Source organism: Sebastes fasciatus, chromosome 3, assembly GCF_043250625.1.
Source record: "Sebastes fasciatus isolate fSebFas1 chromosome 3, fSebFas1.pri, whole genome shotgun sequence".
NCBI lineage: Eukaryota > Metazoa > Chordata > Actinopteri > Perciformes > Sebastidae > Sebastes > Sebastes fasciatus.
In genome coordinates this window covers 6,977,452-6,988,572 of record NC_133797.1, presented here as the reverse complement: position 1 = coordinate 6,988,572, position 11,121 = coordinate 6,977,452, and the positions used below count along the sequence as shown (strand labels likewise).

General features: G+C 39.3%; 1 protein-coding gene across 1 annotated transcript in view; it reads right to left on the bottom strand.

Moving 5' to 3' along the window:
• Positions 1-2,281: 2,281 nt before the first annotated feature.
• stx3a (syntaxin 3a) overlaps positions 2,282-11,121 on the bottom strand; it is a 10,810-nt gene continuing 1,970 nt past the window's right edge. The window contains exons 5-10 of the mRNA XM_074628557.1: positions 10,022-10,092; positions 8,220-8,328; positions 6,517-6,590; positions 4,959-5,093; positions 3,325-3,435; positions 2,282-2,822 (exon numbers count right to left, since the gene is read on the bottom strand). Of these exons, the coding sequence (XP_074484658.1) occupies positions 2,745-2,822; positions 3,325-3,435; positions 4,959-5,093; positions 6,517-6,590; positions 8,220-8,328; positions 10,022-10,092 (578 nt within the window). The 3' untranslated portion in view covers positions 2,282-2,744. The remainder of the gene's footprint in view (positions 2,823-3,324; positions 3,436-4,958; positions 5,094-6,516; positions 6,591-8,219; positions 8,329-10,021; positions 10,093-11,121) is intronic.

Below are 11,121 nucleotides of genomic sequence, written 5' to 3'. Positions count from 1 at the left end.
TCATGTTGTCTTCTTGTTGGGACATACATTTTATCCATTGAATTTTGACATTTGATTCGTAAAGAAAAGCATCTGGCATCAAAGTCTTATTTCAAACTTTGGACGTCAGTTGGAGCCGACAAGGTGTCACTTGATGGCAGCATGAGCCGGTGAAGAAAGTGGTAGACGTACATGGTGACATCCACAGGGAATTTTTTGGCTTTAAGTGCTCCAGTTGTAGGTTGACACTTAGATGAGAACAAGAAAACACCACTGCTGGCACCGCTCCCAAAGATAATTCTACACAACATTTCCACATCCAACATTAAAATGTGACACTTTCTTTTGCTGATCTATGTATGAGCCAGTGCATTTTGCATGAAACAAGAAAAATCCTTTAGAAAAGAAGGGGTAAAACACACATAGACATATTAAAAATTAAAGCCATCCTTGTAATAAATACACAAACAACAAAGACCTGAAGCAGTAAAACACCCCCAAGGCAGTGTCAGTGGAATCAAATGAAGCAGGTCTGCATTTATTCCCATTTCTAATCGAGCACCTTCAGAATTTACTCCTGTTTTTAGATAATACAGCGTCTACTATCAATCATCTTTTAATCAGTTCAACATCAAAACTTCAACGCGTGAGAGTGACTATCCTCCTTCATTATATTGAAAAATAATAGTAGGCCCACTACGGAGTCACAGCAGGTGCAGGTATCATTAGATGCAGTCGATAGCATAAGTATTGGCACAGAAGTATGGTTTCCATATCAAAACACAAATAGCAGAGAAATGTACAAAAGAATAACAACAGCTGTCTCAATACTTAGGATACTGACTTCATAGATATACACCATGATGATGGTCAGTGTAGTAGTCATCATGCTACAGGGATATCTGTCTGAGGTCGGTTCACTTTCACTTCATTCAAATGTTAATTAATAAATCATTTTCAGTTGTTTCTCGGATATGACAACATTCCCATCTCATTAGTTTTTCACTGTTTAGATGTATTTGTGAAGGCAAATTCTGACAACTATTCAATGTCTTGTAAGTGTTTGAATCATCTGCGATAGTAGTTCATGGGGCAATAAAACTCTAGAAGCTCACTTAAGAAATTATTTCAGCTTTGACAGCTTTGTAAGGAATCTTTCCATTCCAGTGAAAGGGAGACTGAGATATTAAGGATCTACATGTGTAAAAGAAAACTTTTTTTTTCATATGTAAAAATTTGTAAAAAAAAAAAAGAAGAAATAAAAAGATGTAAATAAAAACAAATGAGATAGCCTGCTAGGACAGGCTAGATTGACATGAGTCGTAAATATTTTGGTGACCCCTTGACCTTTCATCTACTGCCGCTGTCTGGTCATCGTTTATACTTTTCCAGCTGATCTAAACTCAACACTCCTGAAAAGTCCTACACACACACACACACCAGCATTTACTAACAAACTCTGCACCTAATACAATACAAATTCATATGAATACTGCAACAGTAATTATACTGAGGTCAGAGCCAAAGATGAGAGACATATTACCAAAAATGGGACTTAGAGGACATTTCATACAAGTGACTGCTCATTGTGAATGGAACATTTTCAATCTGCCTTGGAAACCGCAGTGTTTTAATTTGGCTAATAAAATGTCATGATTAACGGTGTCGAATGCTTTAGAGAGATCTAAAAAAATACCAAGGTCAAATTTGTTATCATTTGTAGCTGCCTGTATTTTGTCTATGATTTGTAAAAGTGCCATATAGGTTGAATGTTCCTTTCTAAATCCATATTGATGCTCATATAAGATGTTATCATTATCATTTAAATGCATTAGAATTCTGGTGTAAATTAATTTTTCAAAAATCTTTGAAAAGCAAGGTAAGACAGATATAGGGTGATAGTTTGTAAAGCTAGATGGATCACCAGTTTTAAAATAAAGGTATAATTTTTGCTTTTTTAAGATCCCTGGAAACAATACCAGTTTTCATAGATGGACTTGGACTTATATAGCGCTTTTCTAGTCTTCCGACCACTCAAAGCGCTTTACACTACATGTCAGTATTCACCCATTCACACACACATTCATACACTGATGGCAGAGGCTACTAAGGTGCCAACTTTGCCCATCAGGATTTAATCTAAATACTCATTCACACACCGATGACTATGCCTCCGGGAGCAATTTGGGGTTAAGTGTCTTGCTCAAGGACACATCGACATGTGACCCGGAGCAGCCGGGGATCGAACCACCGACCTTCCGATTGGTGGACAACCTGCTCTGAGCCACCGCCGCCCTACAGCTCAACAATACATCTCACTTATCAATAATAAAATATTCAGGTTTTCGTTGGAGCTATTGATCTGTTGGTTCGACTATTGTGTTTCTGAGGACATTTCGTGGTGGTGTATTGGATGCAATGCAGCCATTGAAAGGTGTCTATTTTGTTGAAGTGATGCTTTGTTTCATGCCAGCTATAACACCATATAGCTCTCAGTGAGCTCTGCAGCTGAATATGAATGCTGATCTAAATCTGTATGAGGCAGTGAGGCATCATGCAGTGAAACTGAATTTAAATGTGGGGCACCCTGAGAAGGTTAAGAAAATTGTGTGAACATATTCAGAAATAACAGAACGGATGCAAATATTTGCAGCCTCTATTTCTATTTTGAATTAGTTGAAATGACAGTAAACTGAACCCGACTCTATTCTGTGACCATACTGTACTGTGTGGACTCAGCTGGTGGGTGGCCTCATTCCGGTTTTCTATTTGAAGAAGCTGTAGATAAATGAACCGAGTATCAAGGACAAAATCACGCAGCAGCAGAAGATCATCATTTGTTTCTGGAGAACAGGAAGGAGAAGGACACAGAGACAGAAAGGAAGATGGTGTTATATTACTCTCCCTTCCAGTGCTGGAGTTAAAATCACTCAAGATGAATCCAACAGTGAGCACAATCAAATGTGAGTCAAGCCAAGTTGAGGATGGTTCAAGAGCCAAATTTCACTTGAGCCATAAAGAGTAATTTCGGTATTTTTCAACCTTGACCCTGAAATTAATCCAGTACTGAGGGAGAACGTTGTAGACGGCACAGAAGTAATTCTCATATCATAGGCGAATGCAACCTCTGGCCTGATCCTGGGTTTGTGGTTGTCATTGTTATGTTTGGTTAGATGAAATACAACTAACTCTAGTGCATCACTCAGTAAATGCATGTTATGTATGAAAAGAGTGATCAGAGGACACAAAAGACTAAGTAAAAATCAGTTATGGGACTGTTACAACTTAAAAAATGTTTCAACAGGTCATTAAATCCACATTTCTGCTGAATCAGTTTCAACTTACCCTGCGCGCCTCCTGCTGGAATTTGGCAGCCTTTTTGGTGTCGGCCACGGCCCTCTCTACGAAGCCCACTGACTGGTCCATGTTGCTCTCAATTCTGTCAATCATGCCACCCTGGAGGAGGGCAGGACAAGACGGAATAATGTGTGAAAAAAGATGCCTGCTGCATTCCGTGAGGGTTGTGAATGTCCACACGGCCAAAATGACATTACACCATCAGACAGGCCCTTCGTGGGGGTTCCGTGGGGCCGTCCTTGAGGAAAAAAATAACCGAGGCAAAATGCAGCCCTAACTTGACTTTACTGTCTCTCAGACACTGTAGCAGGCTCTAGAGCTACAGTGAAGCTCCAGATATCATATAGTAAACCTAAGGAATCCATCATTACCAACCATGTCTTACTAGCTTGTTGGAGGAAGGCTCAGGAACACTCCAAAATTGGGCTAAATTTTGGCGAGTAAAAACTGGCATGGCCATTTTCAAAGGGGTCCCTTGACCTCTGACCTCAAGATATGTGAATGAAAATGGTTCTATGGGTACCCACGAGTCTCCCCGAGACAGACATGCCCACTATATGATAATCACATGCAGTTTTTTGAATGCAGTTCAAATGTGTTATTGTCTCCTATTGTAAAATGGTGTGTTTGAATTTTTCTACATACTGGGGTCCCTAAACAATCTTTGAATTACATAAATTGGGTATCACTGTAAAGCTGAGACTCTTGTGGATCCAATGAGCCCAACTGTATTCATGTGTGATGATGTTAGTCCCCATAGTAGCCATTTCATTATAGTAAGACCATTCTTCAAAATTTGACCTCACTTAAACGACCTGTGGTGACCTCTAGGATAATCACAGCCTTGTGAAACTTTACAGCCACAAACTAGAGACCTAGAGCATTCAGAGGATGGATGGCTTTCCTAGCTAGATTGACAATAAGGTTTTTTTTGAGCAGTTTACACAACAGAAGTGCTTGCAGAATTCTTGCAGTAATCTCCAAAGTTTTTGATCTCAAATCACAGCATGGCTTTTTCTATGGTGTTCCTCAAGGTCTTGGTGTCTTAATGTGGTATTTTGGAGGGATTATTGATCATTCTTATCAGTTCTCGAGTGGTCAAAAATTGTTAAATTTAGCACCAAATCTGTGTAACAAATGGTATCAACCCCAAAAATGCAGCAACAACTTATGAGACATAATAGAGCATGGGAATGGCCATCATATTTTTCTATCATAATGTTCTAAGCCCTTATACTGTTTAAAAAATTATTTTAATTAATTCATTAATTAATTCATGTTTCTTTCTGATTTATGACTAGAACAACTTGACACACAATGCTGAGCTGCATCTCAAATTAATCTTCAGGATCTCAACTTTCAGATGATGTACACCACTTCTATGTGACATCTACTGTTGACCTGCTATCTCCCCCTAAAGACCCCCTGTACCCTCTAAAATAGACAAAAACGGGTCTATAGTGGATCTCAGAGGGTTGATAATCCCCATATTTATTAAAGGGAGAGAGTTGTCTTAAAATCTTAGTTCAAATCAGATTTTTCAGACTTTTGCAGTTTCAAAACTGTAAATTTGGATCTCCCTCACGAGTCGTTGTTGTTGTTGTGTTTGTGTGTGTGTGTACCTGATTCTCAACCAGCATAGCGATATCAACAAACATGTCATGGAGCTCTTTGATGCTGCTTTCCAGCCTCATGATGTCTTTGTGACGAGCCTCAATCTCATTCAGGGCCTGCTGGGTGATCTTAGATTCCATGATCTGTGGAGGGAGGGAGGGAGGGCGTGTGTGGTGAAACAAAGACAGACACGGCGAGGTCAGCGGAAGAATGAGAATATATTAGAAGATAAATAAAAGATCAGATGCTGATCATCAGAGAACAAGTTACTGTTGTGGCAATGACACAATTACTACAGGGGGGTTGATTCAATAGAAGCAATACCTGCACAGTCTAATGAATTCAAGCAAATTGAAAAGCTGATCATCCATTTTTGTTGAGACTGTCAGAGAGCTGCTGGTTCAACCGAATATTAAGTAGTGCCATAACATTGATTATCTCGTTACAATGGCACCTGGCAGTGGGGGGGGATATATTAGACAGCAAGTGAACATTTTAAACTTTGAACTTTGTGTTGGAAGCAGAAAAAATGGGCCAGCGTAAGGATGTGAGTGACTTTGACAAGGACCAAGTAGTGATGGCTAGACGACTGAGTCAGAGCATCTCCAGAACTGCAGCTCTTGTGGGATGTTCCCGGTCTGCAGTGGTCAGGACCTATCAAAAGTGGTCCAAGAAAGGAAAACCGGTGAACTCCTCTGAGCTCCACAATTTTAATTTTAATATCGATAAAGATAGAGATTGTTCGGGTTCAAAACTAAAGTTGAAAAATAATTTCCATAGTCCCAGACAACAATAAGTGTCCTCTGAGGAAAACTCTCTACAGGACTCCCAGACTGTCAGTGCATCATGAGGAGGATAGTCCTGTGATTAAAGGGGGAGAAAGTAGTGAATGTGATAAGTCATGATGTCACAGCCTCTAATGCACCCCCCTATAATAATGCCTTCTTTCTGATCCCACTCAGTGCTCAAATGTGCCATAAGTTCGGCAAGTTAGCCATCCTGATGAAAACGCCTATGGTGCGTGCATATTAGCGCGTGCACGTGCGGTACACTCAAGGGTCCCGTTTTGGTTGGTTTGAAGATGTGGTCACCCTAACCAGGAATAAACACTGCAGCTTCTCAATACCCAAGAAGATTCCGTGTCTTGCTTTCCAGCTTCTAGTTGATTAATTGACTAATCGTTTCAGCTGAGGTTGTTTTATTACCTCCGCCAAGGCCAAAGGCCAAAGGCCTAAGAAGGAGGTTATGTTTTCATCGCCATTGGTTTGTTGGTTTGTCTGTTTGCACCTTAACTCCAAAAGTCCGCTTTGGATTTGAATGGAGGGGTGGGGTGTGGCACAGTGAACAATCCAGTAAATTCTGGTGGCGATCCGGATGATGATCCGGCTTCAGGAATTTCTTTTAATAACTCCGCCCAGACTGCGCATTAGCACCACAGGCTACCACAGGGGGGCAGCGACGTACATGAAACCTGTCTTGGCAGAGGTCTGCGCTCTCCGAGTGCACTTCTAGTTTTCACAGTGTTCACTCTGTGCATGCAGTTACATAATACACAGATCCACACACCCCAGCAGAGAAGACAGCTGAGTTGCCTCCCTCCAGCATCTCTTCCAGTTCCTCGTCAGTTGTTGCTTTCCCCGCTGTGATGAACAGAAAGAATCGTTATTAAACATAAATACCTGTTGACAGCTGACAGGCCTGGTTAAACACAGAAGGAAGAGAGACAGACTGACAGAGAAACAATTACATATTATAGCAAATTGCCAGTGACACTTTACACTGAAGCATGGCATGTCAAGTGACTGTAAAAAAACAATTTAAAGTTACAATAATCACTGATACCAGCATGTTTGAAGTGAATTCAACCGGACTGTTAAAGGGATCCTGTGGAGTTTTTCCCACTAGATATGTTGTAGAATATGCACACCACATGCACAGGGGTGATACATGTTTCTGCCATATCAGCCAGTCTTTTGTGGCATCCCACGGTCATGAAAATCTCAGGAACCGTCACACACTGTCAAATAAAACATCCTGTGATACTACATACAGTATAAATTGCTGTGTTCCTGACAGTGCTGTCTGAAAACATACACTGACTGGCAGGTTAAACAGAACAGGGTGCCTTTAGTGTGTGTAACACCCATATAAACTGCGTCCTAATACTACTGATGTGAAATGTGATGAGTTGACCCATACTACTGCCAGTGCCATGCTAAGTGGCCCCTATGAGAACTGGCTATAATAGCCACATCTCAGTGTAAGTGGTTTTACAAAACTTCTGCTTCACTTGAGACTCAATGATTCATCAATAGAAAACAGTTTAAAAGACAGACAGTTTCTGTCTGTCTTTTAGTCTGTTGTCCTGCCTGTCTGTGTCTGCTTGTCTGTCTGTGTGATCCTGGTCTGTCTGTGTCCCTGCACTCTGTCATCAATCTGCTCTGCTTGCCTGCCATGATCCACACCTGCTCTGCCACAGCAATCAAGCTCACCTGGTCGTCATCAGCTCTTCACCACATAGTATTGCTGTATTCGAAACCGCCTACTACATGCTATTGACGAACGCAGTATGCAGTATGTACTGTATACTGCATACTGCGTTCCTGAGTAGTATGCAGTATGCGACGGTTAAAGCGATGTATTTAGCAGTATGCTAGACTAGGCTGTAGCCTTTAAACCAGCTCTTAAAGCACTGGACAAAAAAAATAACTCGTGCCACTATTACAATATTATTGAAAAATACAACTTAAATTTTTTGGTTTATGTTCTGTTTGTTTACTTTATCAGATACTGCAGGTTTAAACTATTTATTCTAACAGCTCATAGTGAAGTCAGACAAACAGGATCATCAATGAGGGTAAACGGGAAATATAAAACATTGATCTTTGTGAATTGGACAGTTGTTGCAATGAGGCTCATTGGCGTAGAAAGGGGACAATTTTGTGCCAAATGTCAGTACCTCATTTATAGCACAGGAGCACTGAGACCAATTTGCTTGGCAGCTTTGAGAATTAAAAGGCTTCTTTTTGTCTTATTTGCACAGGTTCAGCAGCAGCAAAAGCTGCACAATCACTTTATGAAGTCACCCCTGAATTTGTGCTAATGTAATTTGAAACGTAATTGATGAAGCCATGAACACCATGAGCAAAATGATTAAAGTATCTCTGCTCAACTCAACACCAAATTATATGTCCTTATCAATGTTTACTGTAAGTAATCACATCATCCTTTTGTCTGATTGCAGCATGTCAAAATCAACTGTAACTCACTGATCTCCAGCTGTCGGGCGATTCGTCCTTTGCTCTTATCTCTGAAGTCAACCTGAGCCTCGTTGTATTTTGTCATCACCTCTACAAACTTCTTGGCCAGGATAGCTTGCTGGGGGGGAAACGAAAATGCAGATGTTCTGTTAACTGACTTCAAAAAAGTGAATAAACGTCTAATGGCAGTCACATAACACATATGGAGATTCCCCTGAATGTCATTGAAAAACTATTTTGACCTTTATGGTCTTCAAAACTCAGGTGGGAAAAAAAGCATACTTTGCAGGAAGAGGTTACCTCATACAATGTTTTACTGGACTCCAACCCACTTATGGTGGAGGACCATTTCTTAATTTCATGGTTTATTTGATAGGGACCAATACAATAGACAACTTAAAAATGGCTATCTGATGCAAGTGTCATTATCATCAGTGCTTATAGCGGATGCTAATTTGCAACATCTGTCCCTAGAAGGGCTTTTTGTGAAAATAACAGATTAAAACAGAACTGAGTACAGGAAAAATAAATAAATAAATACAATAAAGCACACATTTAAAAACATTACATTTAAAAACTGTCAAGCAATTTCTTATCATCCTAAAAGGTTAGCCTTTATCGTTTAACAAATCTTTTTAACATGACTTTTAAAGTTTAACTGAGAATCTAAAATGATCCCTAAATACTTCACCTCTGTTACCTGTTCAATGTGCTCACCTTTTATTCTAATATTCAAGGATTCTGTCGCAGGTAACTTCTTAATAGAAAAACAGATGGACTTTGTTTTTTCTGAGTGTTTAGTGTCGAACAGGAGGTATCAAGCCAGGATGAAACTTTTTCTAAGTTTTTGGTTAGCTTATCTGCAACAGCATCGCATGTTTTGCCAGATACATGGACGACTAGGACCAAATGTCAGTTAGTAAAGTTTGCCTTGCTGTACCTATATTCTCCACACCTGGAGAGATTGTAACTGTTTCAGACAATGTGGATAAGTTAATTTTCTGACAAAAACTATGAAAGTTAATTGAAACTGACTGAAAAGGGCTACAAGCTGCACTTTAGTTTATGTGAAAAAGTTAATTTCCTGAAAAATAAGAAAAGACAGTAAATCTTAACAGGCCTACAAGCTTGAACTGTTAATGCCGCACTTTAGAGAATGCTGAAAAGTTCTTTAAAAGGAAACCAATCTGAGCAGGCATACAAACTGGGATTATTAAAGCGGCACTGTAATTGATAGTTATTTATATTTTATATTTTGTTTAATTTATGTGATAATATTTTAATTATTGAAAATCTTTTGTTTATTGAAATATAGTAGTTTGCAGCAGCATTTTATTTTTTATTCTATTTAATTTTTATATATTATATATTATATATTATATATTATTATTATTATTATTATTATGTTTGTTTAAAACATTTAAACCATCACAGGATACTAAAATTCTCTCTCACTGAAACAATCATAATCAAAAAACAATTTGTACTTGTGTGTAATTCACAAACGCAATTCCCAGTTTAGGTCTTTCTCTTCTCTTTTTACTTTTTTAAATGTTTACACACAACCAAAGAGAGCGAGTGCTCAATCATGTAGCTTTTATTTACAGAAGGGAAAGTAACAGCAATAAAGTAGTTTGCAGGTCTTGCTGCAGATATTTCTCAGCCTTCTACAAGAGATATAGGAAAACTTCACCTGCTCAAGAAAAGCGTAAACTCAACCCCCTTTTTTTATCTTTGAGCCCCAGTTTTATATCCTGTAGAAGTTAAGTCTGGTAAACTTAATTTAACGTTGTTATATAATATTGTCTGACCTGTGATTTGCGTATCCTGATGTCGGCTGAGGCCCTCGCGTCTGTGTTTGACTCAAGCTGGCGCTCAATACCTGATGCACACGCACACACACACGCACACGCACACGCACACGCACACGCACACGCACACGCACACGGACACACACACACACAAAGGACAGGGGACAAACAATACTGTGATTCTGTTGTTGTTGTGAAAGAGACCGTCCACAGATATTGAACACGAGATGGCTTCACATTTGTCATTTCCAGAACTGTGCACATGCAAACACAAGATGAGACACAACAGCAATATTTATGGATTATAATTTGTATTAGTAGTTATACCGTATGTCTACTCAGGCATGAAATTTGTTGTAATTAAGTTCACCAGGAAGCAGTGGTAGACACACTCACACAGCAATATCAACTGAGTTTCAAATGCTTCTTAAATAAAACATGTTTAGTGTTTAAACCTGCAGCAGGCAGAATTTTTTTGGCATCATTGGGCAAAAATCCCATAATAACCTTTCAGCATATTGTAACTCAAGTGTTCTGAGAGAAAATTAGACTTCTGCTCCTCCTCATGGCTCTGTTTTCAGGCTTTAAAAAATCTAGCCCGTGACGGGAGACTTTGGCCAATCACAGGTCATTTCAGAGAGAGAGAGAGCGTTCCTATTGGCTGTTCATTCAACGGAGGCAGCTGTCAATCACTGGCTAACTCATTATTAACAGCATTATTTATAAAAATACAAGTCCATTTATCTTCAGTTGCTGCTCCTGTGTTTTGTCTCGGTCAAATTAAAGCTGAACAAATCTATTTAAAATGTAAAGTTGTCTACAGCCTAATACACAGTCAGATTTCCACCACTATATCATCCATTAAGGTAACGGAAGTCTGATGAATTAATGGACAACACTGAATAAAACTGTATTATATTATTAACACTTTTCCCTGCTCGGACTCAGGCTCTTTTTTAAAGATACAGTCAGTATTTAGATGTGCTAATATCTCTACGTCCACTGGATTCAAATGAAGGCTCTGCCTCTTATCTACCTGTTGCCATGGTGAATCGTAGTATCAGAGCTCCATTGATTGATTGATTGATTGTTCAACCTAC